This window comes from Sinocyclocheilus anshuiensis, unplaced genomic scaffold (assembly GCF_001515605.1).
Source record: "Sinocyclocheilus anshuiensis isolate Anshui unplaced genomic scaffold, SAMN03320099.WGS_v1.1 scaffold1215, whole genome shotgun sequence".
NCBI classification, from domain to species: Eukaryota; Metazoa; Chordata; class Actinopteri; order Cypriniformes; family Cyprinidae; genus Sinocyclocheilus; species Sinocyclocheilus anshuiensis.
The window spans coordinates 615,821-638,693 of NW_015540933.1; the positions used below are offsets into that span (position 1 = coordinate 615,821).

General features: G+C 35.8%; 1 protein-coding gene across 1 annotated transcript in view; it reads left to right on the forward strand.

Annotated features, from left to right (window-relative positions):
• The window catches only part of LOC107689478 (catenin alpha-2-like), a 519,554-nt gene that overhangs the window by 139,223 nt on the left and 357,458 nt on the right, over positions 1 to 22,873 (forward strand). Inside the window, exon 7 of the mRNA XM_016487473.1 lies at positions 12,659 to 12,862. Within this exon, the coding sequence (XP_016342959.1) occupies positions 12,659 to 12,862 (204 nt within the window). The remainder of the gene's footprint in view (positions 1 to 12,658; positions 12,863 to 22,873) is intronic.

Consider the following 22,873-nt stretch of genomic DNA (forward strand, 5'->3'; position numbering starts at 1 on the left):
CTTCAGACACGGGTCACGACGAGGCGTTCCCCATAGCGACCCCTAGAGGACGCAGTGTCTCGTTCCCTACTCAGTGAACCATGGTTACATAAGTAACCTGAGACGTTTTTTTTAACTGTTTGATTGTTTGATTGATTGATGGATTGATGGATGGATGCATGCTTATTTGTATCCTCTTGGAAACTGATCCAAACTGTTAAAAATGAATATTTCAGCTGGGTTTTGGTAACAGAATTGTGCACAATTAAAAATATAAGATTTAAAATAAAAAAAAGTCTCGCAAATGAGCTAAATAAATACAATACATTATTATATTAATTATATTATATTATATTATATTATATTATATTATATTATAAAAACGCATAAGAAGGGCCATGTATACTTAAAAAAATGTGTAGAAACAATTTTCACTTAGAAATTGCTAGTAAATTTCACAAAAAAAAAAGCAAATAAATCGTAAGTAACCTGCAATTTTGCAGGATAGATACTGAAATAGTATTTTATTGTGAAATTGTACTCCAATAATCTTTTTTTTATGAAATTTATTATTATAATATATATATATATATATATATTACAGAATAGTTAACATTTTTAAAGTTTATATATTTAAGTGCCTGATATCCTCCTAAGCTAAAACAACACTGACGGCAGTTGTATGAATTTCATTTTATGTAAATTCAGCTTCTTTGAATTTACATTTGAAGTTTAGCATTATTTGTGCTAGCATTTCCAATTAAATTTCCAATTAAGTCTTCTTGATATTGACCTCAGTGTAGGGTTAGAACTAGTGACCTCTTTCTGACACTTCTACACTGATGAAATAAATGCAGCTTCCCAACATTATGTCACACTACCTAACTGTGGCCATTTGTTTGCAAACAGTTTTTCAGTCTATATATCCCCCATTTATATCAGTCATTGCTATTCGGCAGAGTCTTGTGCAAAATGTAAAACCCAGATACTCACGTGGAGAGACGTGAGAGGTACAGAATCCAGGTTTTACAGTCTTGCGTTGCTCTGCTCTCGTTGCATTCTGGGGCCGTTGGAGTGATGAATGGGGCACTTAGTGTTTGAGCACATGTGACTTAGATATCTGTGCTGCTGAAGGGTATTCACGATCTCAATTCTGTCCGCTGGAGGTTAGGAACATTACCAGAAACCAGCTGCTGCTCTGTGAGTTTGGGAAACTACATGTTCTACCTTAGCAGGACCATATTTAACTGAATTTGACTTTTTTTGTCTGTACAGGTGGCCTCAAACATATTTAAATTCTTATGCCATAAATAGGTGTGTTTAAGAGTTTAATAGCATTTTAGCATATTGAGTGGCATTTGCTAACAAACGGTATTAGATCTTTATATCTTATATATCTTAGTTGCAACATCTATCTATCTATCTATCTATCTATCTATCTATCTATCAAATTAATTTGTGAAATGCTTTGCTTCAAAACAGATAGAAAGCTAAATATACTGTTATGCAATCTGACAGATTAGGATATTCAATGCACAAATAGCATCAAGAGCCTCTTGAGTGTATTTGAAGCTGCAGACGGTAAATTACCTTCACAGCATTTTCAATGGTTTATGGTCTTTAATTAATATAACTGAATAAATCAATATTACAGAGACTGTGGTTTGAGATGTGGCCTTTTTGCACAAAGGCATCCCAGAAGAACACGAGAGAGACATGGCTATTTGAAGCCAGCTAGGTTGTTTGTTCAGTCACCGTTACAAAGAGAGCGATAGAGAGAGTGGATCGGTCAGTGTATAGTTTATGCAGGCAGGAGGATTACAGGTGCAGCTAACAGCACAGAATTGATCTAGGAAGCAGTCAGATGGAAGACTGTGCTTCATTCAGTCTATCACAGAGCAGCACAGACACAAAATTGAAAATGAAACCAGGAGGTGGGTTGAGTGCCAGAGCCACCTTTTGACTTTAAATGCAAGGTTCACCCCCCTCCCAAAAAAGGCAGTTTACTCACCCTCATAATTCCTTTCTTTATGGATCTATATGACTTATCTATATGACTTTATTTTGTGTAAAAACAAAACAAAACACAAAAATAGGTAACCTAAATATATAAGTAATAAATACATACATAATAAATATGTACGTAAATAAATAAATAAAATACATAAGTAAACGAATACATAAGGAAATAAATAAGTACATCCATAAACAGCTAAATAACTAAATGAATGTCAGTAAATAATTAACACATTTCCATTTTTTTTAATGAACTATTTCTTTAAGTGCAATGTAAAAATAAATAAATAATATATATAAATCCTGACAGCTGTGGTTGAAAATACAACAATAAAAAATACAACAATAAAACTGTAATTTGCAAACAGTGTGTATGCCAGTTGCCAGTTGCATAAACTTTTTTAACCAACAAGATTGGTCTTAACTTTAAAAAACAATTTTTTTACCATAAAATGGATTGGTCTTATGTAGATCTGAAAAGTAAGACTGATTACCCCTTGGCTAACTGGTAGTTGATCAAACTGGTTAATACAGCTGGTCCCTGTTTTTTGTTCAGTTCACTGTATCAAAATTATCTTGTCTCCATCTGGTCTTTTTATTGACTTGGAGCACAGCTAGCTCTCCGGAGCCTGATCAGTCTCTATGATTTAATGTCTATAGGCTGACCCTTATGGGCAATGGTGCCTAGAGTCTTCTTATTCTCAACTGTCTGGCACAGAAACCCCCGCTGTTTGAGGTTGAGAGTGGTCCTTTTAAACTAATATCCAGATCAGCTCATCTTAGTTAGTATCTAACGTTAAGCTCAGCTGTCAGCCTTCACCTTGTTGTGGGTTCATGCTGTAGTCAGGCCTGACCTACACATACTGTATGTCCTATATGCTTTCAAGACACAACCTCACTGCTGAATGTTGATCCGAACAGATAGGCTAACGCTATGGGCGATGAAGAAGACATACAGTATCAGTCTTCTATGTACAGGAAGAAGCCCTTAAAGCCTCCATTGTGTCTTTTAACAATGCAGTCCAAAGACACACTTGACAAGCACATGGATGACCTTTAAGGACCCCACTTGCACTACTGTTCTTGAGAACTGCTGTCCTTGGCAGTACTTTTAAATCTTCTTTTATCTCTGATAGTAACAGCTAAAATGCAATGTCCACCCCAGGTGTTAGTCTTTATAGCCAGTTTGCAGTTATGTCCTTACGAAACCTGTGATTATTGGAACTCGATTTGGGTACTTTTGTCCAGATGGTTCAACCTGCTGAAATTGTTTTTCTATGCACCGTGTATGCAGCAAGGTCACCTTCTTCAAAGTTTAGTAGAGAAGTCAGCCATGTGCACATTCATATTTCTCCTCATCTAAATAAATCAAATACTTAAAATAATAATAAAAATAAACAAACAAACATAAACGGGTCTGGAATGATGCTCAACGGCCTTGTTTGGTTTGGTTAGGCTTACTCGATGCTCTAGTAGGAGAGAGAGCAAAACTTTCAAACAACATTTTAAAGTGTCAAATTTGTAAAAGCAGTAGTAGAGTTTTGGTTTAATCTGCTTTATATGCATATACAAACTGAACACGGCAGACAATGATCACCATGCATTCATTTTTCTTCTTCTATTTTTGCATCCCATTTTAAGGTATACCCTTTTTTTACCTCTGTGTCTCACCGTTGTCACTGCAATCAGCGCGCATCTTGTATTCTGTCACCTATGCTCAAGAATGAACAATCAACTACTGAGCGTGCAATACATTGTTTCCCACGATTGAGATTATAGCACAAGGGCAATTATACGGCATCTGTGCATTGAAATATTTATGCAAATATATTATTTCATGATATGCATGGTTCTTCAGATGTGTCTTCTGCCTCCCTAAACATACATGGCTAATCGCTAATGTTGTACTACTTTTAATTCGTCGCTTTGGATAAAAGCATCTGCTGAATGAATAAATGTACATTTATTTAGCTATTTGTCCCAGAGCAATAAGGGTGAGCTTTTTAGATCTTAAGCCCCAAATGTTGTCATATAAACTTTAGTACAAAAGATGTGATGTCTGGCCATGTTTATCACTATTAAATCCATTTAGAGATGCAATTATGTTCTAATTTGGGATTAAATGACAGTTTTGGCATAGTGTAGCTTATTCTGCAACAAAGTGAATGCGTGTGTAAATTGCAACATTCTAGCCTTTTTTAATTTTTTAAAATAAATGCAGCAGCAGTGCAAACACAAGACTTTGAAAGACAAAACTAGATCTTTGGCCTTGTCTAAAGCTTAGACTAAAGGTTAGTTGACCTTTAGCTCCAGTAATGCTGTGAGATTTACTTTCTAGAATAAATCCTTGCAGATCTAACATTTTAACATTTATATTAGTATAAAATCATATTCTAATATTTCTTCAAAGGATGGCCTCATGTGCATCCACAGAGGGCCTGGATATTCATTGACCCTAGACCCTAACCCAAACCCAGAGGTGCCTGAATTGTCATCACGTGGTTCACATGCTCTAAAATGTTACAAAAGAGCCATACGTAGGCACATGTTGCTGTTTATTGCTTTTTTTTTTCAATTAAGCTTTATTAATAAAAGTGTTTATTGTAATTGTCTCCCAGTGCAGTTTGTTGCAGCCATGATTCAGCTCATAAAAAAACATTTATAATATAAGTTGCATTTGCAATGAACAATACAATTTCATTAACATCCCTCAGCTGCATAATGCTATTTATTAAAGCTGTTTGGTATGTGTGTTGATAAATCTGTCATATAATCAAATTGTAATGATATTTTCCATTGCATTATATTTGCCTAAATTAGCTTTTCGTCCCCTTAAACTATAATCCTTCCAAAAATGATAATTCTGCCATCATTTACTCCTCTTCACGTCGTTCTAAACCTGTATGCATTTCTTTCATCTTCTGAACATAAAATAAGATATTTTGAAGAACGTTTATAAACAGTTTTGATTCCCATTGCATTTTTTGTCCTTACAATGGAGGTCAATGGGAACTGAAACTGCTTAGTTATTCTTCAAAATATCTTCTGTGTTCAACAGAAGAAAATATGTCTTACAGGTTTGGAATGACATGAGGGTGAATAAATGATGACAGAATTTTCATTTTTAGATGGACTATACCTTTAGTCACATTCCATGAATGCTCCATGCTGAGATCAGTTTATTTATTCGGTTTCCTTACAAACCTGTTCTTGGTTCAATAAGTCGGTGAGTTGTTGCCTTAAGAGCAATTCATGATCATGTTGTTCGGTTTTGTGAACCAGTTCAACCGATTCACTATGAAGATTTGTCTCGAATGAATGATTTGTTCATGAACTGGACTTGGCTAGTAAAATGAAAGCATTGGCTCCGTGAAGCATTGGCTCTCCCCTTCACTGTGCTTTCAGACTGTCACTCAGACCCTGTGCCTGCAATAAGCACCAAATGGAATAACAATAGGAGCTATTCCCCAGGGGCTCTGTCCTCTGCGCTTTCTCTCTCCTATTCAGACGAGCTGTTTTCCAGAGGCTCCCATGAGTCTTTGTGCCCTTTCAAACCCATTTTTAAAGTCAGCTTTTGTCTCTTGTCTCTGTGAGTGGAGGTTGCTTTGCGTGACTTATGTTTTTTTTGTTTGTTTTTGTTCTCCACCCCTCTCAAACGACTTCTGTGGTGTCTTGTTTAGAAGTAAATAAATTAATTAATGAAATAAATCTTTATATATATTTTCAAATGTATTCAAATAGAAAGCAGTTATTTTAAATAGTAAAAATATTTCACAACATTACTGCTTTTGCTGTACTTTGGATCAAACACACACACACACACACACGCACGCACGCACGCACGCACGCACACACACACACACACACACACACACACATAATAATAATAATAATAACAATAATAATAATAATAATACAAGAAGATACAATTTGTATGCATAAAATTCATAACAAAAGATGGAAATTAAAACTAATAAGTAATAATAAAAGAAAACAATTCAAACAGTTCCTCATGAACGGTTCACTGCTAATTTAAATCTCAAATCTGTATCACCCACATGAGTACCGCAACTTGACGTTTTTCCTAACTTTTTTTTTTTTTAATGAGTCTTATTTATAATTAATTTGTGCTATGCAGTGATTTTTCAATTCTATATCTTATGTTTAAGAAATAAAAATCTTCTGGAACATTTCTTAATAAATTATTTACTGGCAGCTAAATAATTTCAATCTTAAAAAAATAATAATAATAAATCCTATTTTAGTAATTTAGCTTTTTCACTTTTTATTTTAGTTTTATAATATTTTATTATTTAATATATTAGCTCAATATTATATCTTTATGTTGACTGTGTGACTCAGCATTCACTGACAGAATTAACATAGAAAGCACAAATCTACACCACAGGATGGATGGAGCTATGGTGTCCTGTCGTGAGTGGGTTGCAACTCCTGGATGGCATTGTGAAGCTTTCTCACTATCTGTTTGCTTCTCTCAGACATGTGTTTGTGTCTGTTAGAAAGCTGACATCAATGCTTTTGCCCCACTGTGCCTTGCTCTATCAGGGTAGGGTAATGCTTACTTCCCCATGTGTTTGTTTTGACTTGTGGAACCAATCTAATCTGCTTTTGTGTGTGTGTGTGTGTGTGTGTGTGTGTGTGTGTGTGTGTGTGTGTGTGTGCGTGCACGCGCGTGCGTTTTGGAATATAAACATAACTTCTGATTATTATTCATATTTAAGGACTCCCTGCTTTTTGGTATAGGGAGTCTATTTATAGCTCGTGTCTCCAATAGTCTTTAATGAAAATAATGAAACTAATCTGAAAACACATCCTTGAACACATCCTTATGAGATAAAAAAGCTGGGAATTTATATTCTGTGTTTAGCTGCTTACATTTTGCGCGAATAAACCACAGTACAAATTAAAACATTCTTCTGGTTAATGGGTCATGTTAAAATAAATAAATACATAAATACATAAATAAATAAATAAATAAATAAACATACTTGACATTTACATTCACTTGATCATTTGAATTAAGATTTATACTGAATTTTTTATATATATATATATATATATAAAAAACAAAAAAAAACATGTTGTACCTTCCAGAAAATTTTCATCAATTGAAATGAGACTATAATGCCAATATTGATCTGCATATCTTTCTGAATGTTTTCAACATCAGAAAAGGTTTATTTTTAATAATGTCCGTAATTGTTTCAGATCCACCTGAGTGGTTACTGCAGCACATTTCAGCCTGGTTTATTTTGTGAAACTTGTCACAATGTAATAACATGACCCAACAGCACTGATTCTGATTTCACATATAAATAGAGCATTTACATAAATGTCTTATTGGCATGATAACAAGAAAAAAAAGTTGTCATTTAATTCTGAAAGTGAGAGAAAGGATGGAAAATGTAAATGAAATAGAGCACATTATAACTGTATTGAACCTAAAGGTCTTTGCACACTGTGCCCGAAATTTTCACACGTTAAGAATAAATACAACCTCTCCTTGTGTAGGGATGGGCGATATCTTATCGTTTGCGATATAGCCTACTGGTAAAAATTCTCCCCACGATAAGAATTAGTCTTCTAGTTGTTGACATATTTTGTGGCTTCCAGTATGAAATAGTCATTACATTACATTTGTACTTATTAATGCTCATAACACCATGGTACAAATAGGAAAGATAATACTTTTCTCTTAGAATCTCTAAGATTTTTTTTGTCTCTAAGTGGATTCATAAGATTCCCTGAATTATCATCACTGATCTCGCAATCGCAATAAATACCAGAAATGATCGTGATATACAATATGTTTAAGCCCGTATTGCCCATCCCTATCGTTGTGTCAATCACGTTTACGCATTGCCTTCGAAACTTTCATCCGTCATTACAAAATTCGTATTGGGTTAAATTTTCTGCATTTTTCACATTCATAGCAAACATTTTGACTCAGTGTGCAAGGTTTCTGTGTGTGACGATGACGAATCAGAATCAGAATCAGAATCAGAATGAGCTTTATTGCCAGGTATGTTTACACATACGAGGAATTTGTTTTCTGCTGTCTGAGCTTCACGAGCGCGCCAGCTCTCTTCCCCCGTCTGCGTGTCCTGAAGTGCTTGATCAGCGCCACAGCTCCCCCGACTACAATGTCCAGCAAAACATCAGAATAGTCGAAAACCGGTGAAATATCGTGTGGTGTGTACTGCTGAATGTCCAGCAATTCGTCTCTGGTGAAACTGATTGCAGGGATATAACTAAAGACAGGACAAACTAACAAAAACATAAAAACAACTGCGGAGCACGCCACGGAGGCAGCCATCAGCGTCGGCGCCATCTTAATTTAATTTTAAAAGATAAAACGCATACAAACATTTTGGACTCAGTGTGCAAAGACCTTAAAGCAGCACTATGTAACTTTTTCTGTGTTCAAAATTTGCAAAATGTATATAATGAGCGAGTACATCATGAATTCATCTTCCAAACCGAATTTTTGTCTTATTCCGAATCAGCTTATACACTTATAATAAGTACTTATATTTGGACTATTGTAGCCTGGTCGGGTCGTCACCGCTGCGGAGTAACACATACCACAAACATTTTAATACTGTGTTTGTCATTCTTTGTTTGCATCAGTCACAGAAATGTGTTTAGTCATGCTTTCTCAGTTTCAGAACATCTCTTTTACCCTACAGACTGTGAGGACTCAAACTCGAATGCAAGCAAGCGTATGCATGCGGGTGGTGTATATAAACTATTGTGGTGGACAGAAGGCTTGCCAACACACAACACAAACACATGAGACAGACTTCTGATGTGGGCAGTCGCTTTACAGTGATGACAGAAACTTTTTAATAGCTTATCAAATGGAGGGAGTGTTGGTGGCACTGCGATGGAGCAGGTGGTGTTTGTATGACTCAATCAGATGGAGCACCAGCCCTCTTAACCTTGCTGTATGTCTGCACACACACCAGCATTGAATGTAGGACAGTGGTTTGCTGGATTCCAGCCAGAATTAGAGACACCCTAGATAGACACTAGTCATTAATAACCCGCACAGACTAGTCACCAACCTAGCCAACTTTGTTCGTCACGCTCTTTCTGTCCTTTTCACTCTCTCTCTCACCCATGTTTTTTCCTCTTTCCCGTCCTCTCGCTCCAAAGCACTTTAGTCACTGTGTAAAAGTAGGTTGCGTTCAATGCACCGCTCTCTCGTTCGCTCCCTCATTATACCGTCATTGACAAACAACCTGTCACATTGTGTGAGAGGAGTAAGTGGCATTCCCACCCACTTCTAAAACATACACACACACGCGCGCATACAGTGCACTACATAACTGATTGCGTCTGGCCTATCATGATCCATTTTTACAGATGAGTTTGTGTACTCCTCAGCAATCAATCTGGACTAATTATGTTTGTGCAGACAAATTGATGGCACCCTTTCAGAATGACTTTTTGCATTTCACTTCATTTGTCTTTTTAGTGCATATTCTATGTGGTTTGTGTCTTCAGGTATGTGTGGTCATATAGATTTGAGAATTTAGGTATTCTTAGATTTATTGTCCAAAAAACTTTAAAGGACCATTCAAAACTGTAGCGTCAGTAATTTTTTAATGTTTTTGCTCATTTTGCTCTTATGCTCACTGCATTTATTTTAAATAAAACAGTAATCTGTGAAATACTTTTACAATATAAAATAACTAAAATATAATTTATCCCTGAGATGGCAAAGTTGAATTTTCATTCGTATATATTTTTTTTTCATAGTTATCACTGAGCAAATATGCCGTGTTTAACTAAAATATATATATTTTATATACCGCTGACGCTCTGGAGCTTACGTCTCCGAAAACATTGAAGCAAATTTTCAAATAGACATTATCTTTATTAACAAACTGCATATTTGAAGTCCAAACATGTACATTCTTGCCTAAAAAACTCTTATAACTACATTCTGTGACACAAAACAGTATTATTTTTTAAATTATAGTGGATTTGGGCATCCGCCATGACACTCGCTGTGAGAAATACGGCAACTTCGGCAAGTGGAGTGATACAAATGGTGAAACGGCTGTTGGAGTTCTGGTGGACTCTAATATCACACTCTTATCAGCCAATCAGATTCGAGGACCAGAAAGGACTGTTGTATAAATATATTTGTATGTATTTGTAAGCCCTGCTATCCTTGACCTACAGTATTTTTTCCTATTGAGAAAATCATATAGAGAAGTGTTGTGATAAGGCCAAGATCCAGGCATGATGACGAATGCAATTCCCACAAGCACTGATGAGTTTTTCTTTCTTCAATCATTCTACAAGCATTGCATTAAGCTTCTCTTAAGGGCAGCATGAAAACAAAATTGGTCTTGTTTATTTGTGGAATAAATGTACCTGGTCTCATTTTGCATGATTCATCAGTGCTTATGAATCGATGCTATTGTAAAGAAAAAAGAAGGCTGAAGGCCATGCAGGTGGAGAAATATTAACCACAAATATGAGCTGGATTTTCAAAATGCAAATCAATTCCTGTTTAATCAAACCAGGTCTCGGCCTTCATTACTTCCTTCTAAATATTGTTTGACTCGAGTACACACTGCATTACAGGAGTCAGATGTGTTGCGAAGGCTGTTTTATGTTGTCTTTAACTAAATCAAATCATAATTGGAATATGTACTCGGCATATGAGTCACACAAGATCTAAGTAATCTGTACAAATTATTTCACAAAGGCTTTGGTCCAGTTCTGCCTGTCACTTTCCCATCAAACATTTCACACCAATCTTTGTTTTAACCCCTCAATCAGGCAGAAGAGGGTGGACCGCAATAGAGCTGGGAACAAACCAATAAATGTCCACATATTTATCACTGAGTCATTGAGATTGCCAAGACTTCTGCTATTGCTTTTACTTAAGAGTTGATCTCCATGGCAACAGGCTATTATGGGAAAGCTGTCTCTGTCTTTCTCTCTAATTGCGTCGCTGTTAGCTGGCAGTACTGCTGCTAGGTTAGCATTCAGTACAAAAAACGCAAACATCATTTCCTGCCTGTGGACATGGCAAAGAACAGGAAGTGCATGCTGAGATATAAACGACAAAAGATCTGTGAACTTCTTATTAACCGCAGGTCTGAGTTGCTGAAGTGGCTTTCTGAATATTAGTCTCGAAAGTAAAGGGCACAGACACAAGCCACCTCTGGTTCCTCTAAATGCTACCTCCACTTCATCTGCACCGGCAAAGTCCACAAGATGCAAACTGCTGCCGAAGCCGTATTCATATATGGCCGTAAAACATAATATCGCCACTATCAATATGGTAATTTTCCCATCCCATCCCTAGAGATCATAAAGCCTGTATTTGGTAGCAACTTTTCATCAATAAAAAGGGAGGCTGTTCTTGAGTCTGCGTCCTGTGTTTAAAAGCCCCATTAAATCACAATGTGGTTGTAACCGAGGCCCTGGATCTCGCCTTGAAGGTCACTTTAGCAGCCTCTGGGTATGGGCTCCAACCGACTGTCTTCAGTGCTTAGCTAATGGAAACTATGGCAAACATCTCACAGCTCTTGTTATCTTCTATCGGCTACACAAAGATCTCTACCATCTGGGGATTTTTTATTCACAGTTGTGAGACTAAGGCATACATTATAAGACAATAATCTAAAGATTGTGATTGGTTGTTTTATACAGTACATCAACAATTAATTTCTATGACTATAGGGTCTAAATATTTTATGCAGCATATACGATTCAGGAGAATATGAGACGGACAATCTTTTGGTTTGAAATAGAGATTGCAATTCTCACATGATTGTGAAGAAAAAAAATATATACTGTATCTATATATATTCTCATCCAATATTTTGAGGAGGCACTGCCTCCCTTGCCTCCATGGAGGAAATGCCCCTGATATACATATATTCTGGCAATCTGACAAAATTCTCATTTTATTTAGATATATCATGCATAATATTTGTCTTGTTTTATTTTCATTTTTGTACTATATATTTTTTTTTCTCATCCAATATTTTGCACTGCCTCCCTTGCCTCCTCAGAGGAAATGCCCCTTATGTATTAGACTACTACACAAAATCACACGATTTACTAGAGATTCTGACAATCTGACAACATTTTCATTGCTTCAGTCTATTTAAAAAAATACATCAATTTAAATTAATAACAATTTCAAATAAAATGAATAAAGGAGTCAGTGCATTGTTAATAAAGACTTGTTTTGTTATTGGATGAGCGTTTTGAATGAATGTCTTGAATGAATGATTCATGAGAAAAAAAAATGTCACTTTTGTTTTTTCATGACAAGTGTCAGTGGAGCGTGAGCAGTGCATGTTTTGTCGCTGCCCATGTTAATGAATGAGAGTGTATGTAATGTTTTTTTATACTGATAAAATGGTTTTATATACTGATTGTTGTTTTCTCACAATTACTTCAATGCAAAAGTCTTACAATGCTCTACTATGGCACTTAATTATGTTACATATTTATAAAAAAACACACAACTGGTGATATTTCTCACAAAGCAAATAATAACAAAGCTGAAGTGATTCCTCCTAAAGCGGTTTATGGCTTTTAATGTTTTAAACTAAAACTAAGCAATTCATAACCCTGGCCATATTTTTTTTGTTTTCTGTTTCAGAATAAGATCATTCTGGACCCGCTAACATTCAGTGAGGCTCGCTTCAGGCCGTCACTTGAGGAACGTCTGGAGAGCATCATCAGTGGCGCCGCCCTCATGGCCGACTCCTCCTGCACACGCGACGATCGCCGCGAACGCATCGTAGCCGAGTGCAACGCCGTGCGCCAGGCCCTGCAAGACCTGCTGAGCGAGTACATGAACAATGTAAGTCCTGAACAAGATTTTACGCAATGTAAGGTAGCTAAATGACTATACTTTTTAAAGGTTTTAGTTTTTAGTTTTTCTGGAAGGTTATTTTGTTTAGTTTGTTCAAATTGTTTTAAATCAGACTTTATCAAATTGGATTTAGGTTTAGTGACTTTACTTGCCTTTTAAGTGTTGTTTTTATAAAGGTTTTGTGAGGGGACTAATTGATGAGACTTTTTTTTCTCCTTTTATTCTTGCACATCCTGCATTGCTTGTGAATCATTCCTAAGACCGGATGGCTAGAAAACATACATTTACCTTCAACAACCATGGTTACAGTAGACATACCTTTCATGGAGTTGACACATACCATATGAATACACATAATATTTCCCACAGAGTGGTTATTTATTTATCAGTGCTGACATGGGACATGAAGAGCTTTCTGCATGGAAAGCTTTAGCGTCATCACATATAGCACACTTAGGCTGTATGAGGTTATATCAGGTTATGTACATTTCTGAAGTTTTAAGCAGGGGAACTTCCAGAATGAACTTCCAACATGGCTGAAGCGATATCAAAGCTACACTGTAAGAAATTTCAGTTTGTGTGATTATATGTTGTACTTTTCTCCAGCTGTAGTGTATGGAAAGGCCTGCTCAGCTAAAAAAAGGCAGGATTATTGCTTCCTGACATACAACTGAATTTATTTGGTAGACTTCATAATGTTCATACACTACTGAAATTCAAAGATGTTTTTGAAGAAGTGTCTTATGCTCACCAGGGCTGCATTTATTTGATCAAAAGTACAGTAAAAGCAGTAATATTCTGACTGTTTCTTTTTAAATATATTTTAAAATGTAGTTGATAAAAAATTAAATTGTAGAAGCCATTACTCCAGTCTTCAGGATTCTTTGATGAATAGATGAAGTTCAAAAGAACAGCATTTATTTGAAATACAAATCTTGTGTAACATTATGTCTTTACTGTCTCTTTTGATCAATTTCATGCATCTTTGCTGTATTAATTTATTTAAAAAAAAAAGTTTGCGGTCAAAACCTTTGAACAGTACTGTTTGCATATATATAAGCAACAATTTCCATATTTATCTTCTGACCTTCAGTCATGGCTAGATACTGACTGTTCATCTTGAGAAAGTTCACCAGTTAAAGGGTCTTAATATTTTTTGATAAATAAATACTCGGACATTTCGCCATTCACAAACACTTCTTTTAAATGTCTTTTGGTGTTTGATATCCTTGACTCAAATGAAACACTTCAAAGCAGATAATCCTATTTAATGATCAAGGTGGTGTGTATGCATATATGTGTGTCCGTGTCAGTTACTTTGAAACAGGTGTCACAAAGCCATTGGCAAGTGTTCTGTAATATTGATCTCTTTGATATCAATGGCGCTGTCTGGCTCTGATGCTGTGCAGTAATCAATGGCACCCGGCTATAATCTAATGTATGTTTCTTAGTGCTGGTGTGTTCAAGCACCATACAGGAACAGAGGGATATTAAATACAACCTCTCATTCGATTAGCGATACCCCTTTAGTCAAAACACTACGCCAGTGGAGATGAATATCACATCAGCACTCCAATTACAAGCTCCTGCTCTGGGAGGGAATGTGTTTGCGTGGCTAGGACACTCGTTTTATATGAGTTTTAGTCTCTCAAGATATTCATTTTATGTGTGTTTATTTTGGGCATGTTTGTATCTGTGTCTTTGTATTAGGTGTGTGCGATAATGACAAAAAATGATATCTCTATATTTTCTGGAATTTTGTCAATAACGATAATTAGGCAATATTTAGTAAGACACTATAGGGCTGTTACCAATAAAAATAAATCAGTATCGACAACATTTTTCTTTTCATTGCAGACGTGGGACAGTGGCATTGCAGACTGAAGTGGCATTTAGATGCATTTACACAGATTGTTTAACGCAGGACGTTGAATGCATTTAACCTGCAGTTACAAAGCAGTTACAAATGCATAAATAATAAAAATGTTGAATACTGATATTTGAAATGATTTTGGGAAAAAAAAGGGAAAATATACTCTAAATAAAAACCTAAAATTGAGTCATTCATTTAACCAATTTGTTCAAACGGCTGATTGATTTGGTAACAAAACACCGTCGTGTGTTACTCAGAGAGGCAAAACAGTTCTCCTGTGGCTTTGTTTGAAACTATTTTCGTTGATGAAATACAGCAAAAACAAGAACTTGTGTCTAAAATGTAAGTCAATCAATATTAACTTCTTCTTTATTGGACTGTTCTAATCAATTTCACATTTACAATCGTGCTGATATTTGAAGAAAAAATACTCTTTGTGTGATATTAACTATATCGGATGATATAAATATAAAATACATATATTCAGGGCATTTTTGCTCCATTATCTTGAATTTTGGAGGAATTGTAAATGTATTTTAATAGGCTACAGTAAATAACGCAGTGAAAGTGTGAACTCTGTGCTCGCACAGTAATCTAACTTAAATCATGTAGTGTATGTGTACTCTCTGTGTGTGTGTTTTTGTTTGTTTTTTGCGATATACTCACAAATGTCAATTCGCATATCGTTTAAACAACAATTATGATATTATCATAGACAATATATATCGCACACCCCTACTTTGTATGGGTTTGTTCATATGAATACTTTTATTAGCACAAATACATTTTCATTATACACATGTTCTATATACTGCCATTATGTTTTGCATCCTAGAATCTGCATATTCATAGGCTGATCCTGGTATATAAAGCTTTTTTATCATTAATTCATTCATTTTACTTACACAAAAAAAAAAAGTTGTTGTTGTTTTAATTTCAGATACCTTGCTTTTATTGTGGTAACGTGCTATCTAATCTGATCTGATCTCCAAAAATGCATGTTTAAACCTGGCATAGAGTGCATTTGTCATGCCATTATCGTATTGTTTATGTTTTGCGGCTCTTCTGTTGTCACAGCTTTCTAGTCCCTCAGGCTGAATTGCTGTAGTTTCTTAGCTCACTTTAAGGTGATTCATTATTTTTGGTAGTTTCTGCTAGTGCGCTATAGCTGCAGGCATGGAAGTATGTGCTAGCGATCTAAACCAAAGACCAAAGAGATGGCAAAACTTGAAACAGGGCAAATTATTATTTTGTTTTATTGTTTTGTTTTGATATCTCTATGCTATATGCCAAAACTAAAAAAAAAGAAAAGAAAAATTTTATCCCAACAGATCAGTGATATGTTTTATTTTGGTAGAAGAGAACACAAGTTTACATGTAAACGTTATTAGCTTCTAGCTTCTGGGAATTATGGGTACAGAGAGCAAGCAAGAAATAGTGTCTGATTTCTACACTGTACACAAAAACTACCATTGGTTCAGTTTCTTCTAAAACCTTTTCAACTTCTGCCACCGTCCTTTCACCTTTTGCTCTAATCGTTCTTCAAGCTCAAGCCTGAACGACTTGTGGAACGGCACGAGCTTGATCAATGTGCTGGTTTGCAATAAATTAAATTGAAGTGACAAGAGAATGTCCATACTTGTCCTGGCCGGTGGTGATCGCTGATTGGTGACACCCGCCCAGACTCCCAGACCACTGCTGAATCATCAGAATTGGCTGATTTAGTTACGGCAGCCCAGACAGGCCAATCTATCAATTGATTGGTTGGAGTAATGCATTGCTGACCTGGGTCAAGGGAGCTCGGGTTTGTGGCTAGAGGTTGAAGGGGTCTAGGGCTTTGTGGGTGTGGTGGTTCACCTTGCTAGCCTGGCCTGCAGTGCACTAAAGAGGATTTAGGGAGTTGGTTAGCAGAGCTTAATCTTGCACTTAGCGGGACGTGGCATGCCGGCGGTCACACTGCGCTTAAAAAAGATGGATGCCTATATTCTTCGGCTCTCCAGGGGGCTACACAGAAAGACTTGATCAAGAGGCAGGGTCTCCGAACACTCCATCAGCCTAACAGCGCTGCTACCAGCCGCACAAGTACAGAGCTTGTGCAAACCCAAAGGATTACTTAAGAAGAACTGCAGATCAGCGAATGATAGAGAAGGAAATAGAAACAATGGGATGGATATATTAGAAGCACTTATGAGGTTTGGTGTCACCTCCTACTCCATACTGCAGTACTGGGGGTGGATGAAGATGCTATTTTGTGACTTAATATAAAAAGTTAGGTCAACAGCACTTTATGTGCATCAAATTGCTTGACAAAGCCAATTTTCATTCCTTTCCCATTAAATCATTTTTTTTTTATTGTTGAATAAGCTTTATTGCTATATCAGCCATGAACCATAATTTGCTACTTACAAGTCTGTTGCTGGTGTTACGTTTAGAGAGTATTTGATTGGAGGAAAAACAATAATGCAGGATAAGTCTTCAATATATTTAGTCTATACAGTCTTAGTCATTACAGTTTAAGAAAGACTGTAAATAACTCTAACTTTTAGGAGAACTCTAGCATATCAATAGCTTCAAAGCTGATAGTCCAGTATGGACTACGTGCCAAAAAACTAACATGATATCAAGGCTAAAAGCTGTTAAATTTTATTGAACATGAGAGTAGTGTTGTTTCTTAAATTAATTGTTTTGAAGTGTCTTTGAGCAAATCAATTAAGTGAATAAATCAGTGACTCATTCATAAAGACAAGCTGAATTTGGAATACCAACTAGCAAATTACACTTACTTTTTTTCTGAATTCAGTCCAATTGAATTAATTCCCGAATGAATCAACATTTTGAACAAATAATTTAAGTGAATGACTCAATGACTTTCTTTGATCTGCCACCTACTGAATAAATAAATAAATAAATAAATGAATAAAGTACTGCACAGTAAAATTATATTTATTATATTATATTATATTATTTACTAATCTGATTTTTTTCGTTTTGTAAAATTAGTTGATATCGTAGCTCAGTTTAAGTGCTATACAGTTCAGTTATACAGTTATACAGTTCAGAATGTTCCAGAACTTTTGTTTTATTATTATTTAAATAAAAAATGTCTATGTTATACAAAAGTTACAGAATGTTGTGACTTTCTGCCCATCTCCCTAGGATAGCTAATAACAAGCTGTCGTGACACGACACGATAATGTCATGTGACTGCTGGTGCCTCTGCACAGTGTCCTCCCAGCCGCACAAGTGCTTTGATGCCTCGATTTGGCAAGTGCTAGACACCGTCTCACTGGACAAGACCAGTCATTTCAGAGAAAATAACCTACAGCATGCACAAGAAAAAAGCCTTTCTTTCGCTCTCACCATCCGTCTCACTCTGTCTGCATCAGTGCAAAGCCTGCCTCTAAAGACACAAACAAAAATACACATGCATATCACACATTCCCCTTCAAGCTTTCAAGCAAAGTCTCCTGCAAACATCTCCTCTGATTTGCTCTCTCTACTTCTGCTAGAATGACTTTCGCTGTTCTATTAGCCTGGCTACAAGAATGTTGAGTCATCTTGGTTCTTTACTAGCCTGTCTGAAGTTTGAGGTCTCTTTCATAGCTGTTGGTTACAACTGGTGTTTGTAGCATTCGGAGGTATATGCTCTATATTTGGCATCTCCTGCGTCCATTACGATGACTGGAGAGAAACACACAGCGTGATAGTCTGCAGGGAACCTGGACTCATGTGAGCTTTTCTTTTCTGCATCTGAAGAGATCAGGGGGGCTTTAGGTTTTCCAAGATTTTAACTGCGTCTCTACTTGATGGCTCCTGCTGCTTGTTTAACTTTCCCATCTCGATCTTTCCAACCTCATTAGACATCATCTCCTCCTCTTCTTTCTCTTGGTTTCTCCTTGCTGACAAGGTTTCTCCTGGCTTCTTTTGTAGCATCACACGTGAAATACTCCACATGACATAATGTGTTTTTTTTTTCTTTGTCCCAAAATAAACAATTTGCAGGGATGCAATCCCCACCCCCATATTTTCATATGGATTCATAAGGATTTTCATATTTTCCATCCTGAAGTATGACTCATGTGAGTTGCGTAAATCCGAAGAAAACAAATCGGTTGTCAACAAAAGAAAAGGCTTTAAGGTCTCCCAGCGTTTTTCCGCTAAAATAAAATAATGACCTCAATTTCGATGGCACTTTTCATTCAAGGAATTCAGCAAAAAAAAAAAAATAACATAATAATAATTATTACAAAATAAATATGTTAAGTATCCTTCTTTATAATAATTAATAAAATGTTTTAATATACATAAAACATAACAAAAATGTAAATTAAATCAATGAATAATAACATAAAATAAAACCGCTATAGTTTAACTTAGAATAAAAAAGACAGCCATAAATATTAGTATTGGAGTATTACTGTTGTTCAGTATACTACTATTACTACTACTACTACTACTACTACTACTACTACTAATAATAATAATAATAATAATAATAATTTTGCATAATTGCTGCATAGTCATAATCAATAAGGGGGAAAAAGGTTTTCCTTCGTTTAGTCCTTGGCTGATCACATGCCTGAATTTGTCATAATTTACTCAGTCTCATGTAATTCTAAACTGATGTAACTTTGTTCTGCGGAACATAAAAGAAGATGTATTGAAGAATGCTTCAGCTTTTTTTGTCCATGCAATGAAAGTCGGTGGGCATTTTCAAAAATTTGGTTCCACCAAAAAACAAAAAGTGCACAGTTTGGAGTGGCATATGGCTGAATAAATTATGACAATTTTCATTTTTGGAAGAACTTTCCCTTCAAGGATGCATATGCTCTCATCTGGTTTATCATAACTCTTATATTCTTCATAACCATTCCTCAGGCAGGGGAAGCTGACATTGTCACAGGTAGCAGACAGAGATAATAATAATAATAATAATTTTGCATAATTGCTGCATAGTCATAATCAATAAGGGGGAAAAAAGGTTTTCCTTCGTTTAGTCCTTGGCTGATCACATGCCTGAATTTGTCATCATTTACTCAGTCTCATGTAATTCTAAACTGATGTAACTTTGTTCTGCGGAACATAAAAGAAGATGTATTGAAGAATGCTTCAGCTTTTTTTGTCCATGCAATGAAAGTCGGTGGGCATTTTCAAAAATTTGGTTCCACCAAAAAACAAAAAGTGCACAGTTTGGAGTGGCATATGGCTGAATAAATTATGACAATTTTCATTTTTGGAAGAACTTTCCCTTCAAGGATGCATATGCTCTCATCTGGTTTATCATAACTCTTATATTCTTCATAACCATTCCTCAGGCAGGTGAAGCTGCCATTGTCACAGGTAGCAGACAGAGAGAGACCTAATTTATGTCGAGCAATCAAGCCACAAGCATTTCTCACAATTAAGCTTTCTCTCCCCTCATGTCAAGCTGACTTAATGTCAAGACTCATATTAGACTGTTACATCAGATCACTATTTCTGAAATTCTCTCAGTGAGATCCTTCTTACCAATGTCAGGTTAGAAATGTCTTAGCTCGTGGCTCATCCTCTGAGTTGGTGCTCTTGTGCTAGATGTCTTTTTTGCTTATAATAAACGTCCTCACTAGACTTGACCTTTCTGTGGTCATCACAAATCAAAGGACCACCTTAGGCATTTCAGGTTTGTTTTTGCGGCGTTCCTCACCCACTTCCTCATCGAGAGCCTCTTTCCAGCCAGATTCCACACTTACGCCCTATTAAGTGGCCTGTATGGAGCGATCCATCAGCCTTTTCCCATAGCGACTTGAATACCCTCCCTTCCATCTGTCAGTCCCTAATGGCACTGGCTTGTTTTTCTCCACCAATGAGAGACACTTACTTTGTGTATGGCCCCATTCCAAATACACAAGCATAGACTCAGAGCGTAATTTACAAAGCATGCAATCTGCGTTGTTTTAGTGCACAATAGTAGAGATGCCTAATATGTTGGTAAAATAATAAACGTATAGTTTATAAGTCTAAACTACATTTAAAAGTTTGGAGTCGGAGAAGATTTCTGAAAGAATTCCCTTATGCTTACCATGGCTGAACTTGCAGTAGACACAATTTAAAATAACCATTTTATTTTTTAGTAGATTTTTAAAAATGTAATTTATTCTTGTGTTTGCTGAAATATAATTTATTTCTGTAAAGCTGAATTTTCAGCAGGCATTACTACAATCTTCAATGTCAAATGATCCTTTAGAAATCATTCTGTTTCCCCCCCCCCCAGCAGGGCCGTGCACAGACCTTTTGAGGGGCATGTGCTGAAACTTAAAAAGGGCACCCCCCCCTGAAATGAAATAACACAAAATAATATATATATATATACAGTATATACACAATGAAATTTTTCTCTGCTTTGCACACATAAAGTTCAATAAAATTACGTTTGAAGAAAAATGTTTTTTTAGCTATGTAATATATATAATGTATTACATTATGCATGATAAAATATAAAGATTTCACAGTGATTTGATCTAGAATTCTGATTCTGTTTTTTTTGGTTACAACAACATTACTGTAGTAAAACCATGTTTTACTACGTTTATACATTTGAAGACGAGCAGAGAGTATAGAATACTAGATAAAAAAAATAGCTAGCTAGAATACATGCATATTAACAGAGTAAACCTGAATTAGCCATGCGACCATATAATATGATTAAATTTAATAAATTAAGTGTATCAGCAATCATACATTTCTTAGAAATATATTTTACCTAGTTGACGAGGATCACTCAGTCGCTTTGTGTCAAACTCAAATGCAGTTACGGGGTTTTTGACCAGCGAATGTGTGCAAATGTGCATTTTGTCCATCCTTAAAACGGCGGCATCACATTACGTTTTCATCAACAGGTTACAAAGTTTTTTGTAGCTATATGGGCACTCAGTTTTTCCTGTTGTAAAATACATTTGGCCAAAATCTCATTTTATAAAAGATGAAATGCTACTGTATGCACAGGCTATTTAAGTGTAGGCTATTGGCTATGACTGGATGGCAAATGCTAGCCCTCTCTCTCCGGTCCCACGTCTCAGACCCCAAATACATAAAATATGAGCCTTTATATAGTGTTTCTTGCGTAAAGAAAACGCTGTACTTATTCAAACAACAAGATCATTATTTACCCTTGCAGACCTAGTTCAGCTGCCGTGGAACTTCAGTTCATTCAGTCAAGATAGAAGGGGTGGAGTTATGAGGTTTACTGACAGTTTGAGCGGATCCAACAAGATTTAGTCACTAGCTCGTTTTAATACCTTTCATTGGCTAAAAATTCTATGATGACATTTTAAAAGAACAATATTCATTAATTCATTTTGTAATTTTTGTAACAATGTAAAATTCTTTACTGTCACTCTTGATCAATTTAATAATTCTTATTGAATAGTGCTGTATGTACAGTATATCGTATGTAGCAGACTTGACTTGTATGTGATTATTTATCAGATTGTTCTGTATTGGTTGATATTGGATTTTAAATCTTACAGCGCTGCCGTCATCTAACACACTTCAAATTCATTTTTGAAATGCTAAAAATTTAATCATACTGTTAAACTTAATTTTTTTTTATCTCAAAATGAAAATCTGTTTATCATACTGCACATTACAATGCCTAAATTCACTTGTAGCATTTAAATCCGTGTATCATTCGATCATTCGTTTTTTGATTTAATATTGAAAGTAGAAAAATTAGAAAACGGCTCCTTTTTCGTTTTTTCCAAAAAAGGAAAAAAAGAAAATTCAACTTGAATGTTCGTGTTTCGTTCATGGGTGGAAAAATGAATAAACAGCTTGAATATTCGATTTCTACACGTGGGCGGGAATTAAACACCCCTTTCTGCTGATTGGTCAGCCAAAGATCAAACCGTGCCTTCATCAGTTCTTCCGCAGTTTCACGCAGCAGAATAATAGTCCTCCACTGCTACAGTTGTATGGATTCTTAACGCATTTATTGCAACTACATTTAACCTTTTTTCATCAAACAAACAGGTTAATGAATAGCTCGACACAACTCATACTGGGGCAGAGTCTAGAAAGGGCTTTCTTCTGTGTAGATATAAATTCTATTCTTTGCATCAGCTGGGCATGGCAGGGTATGATATGACAGC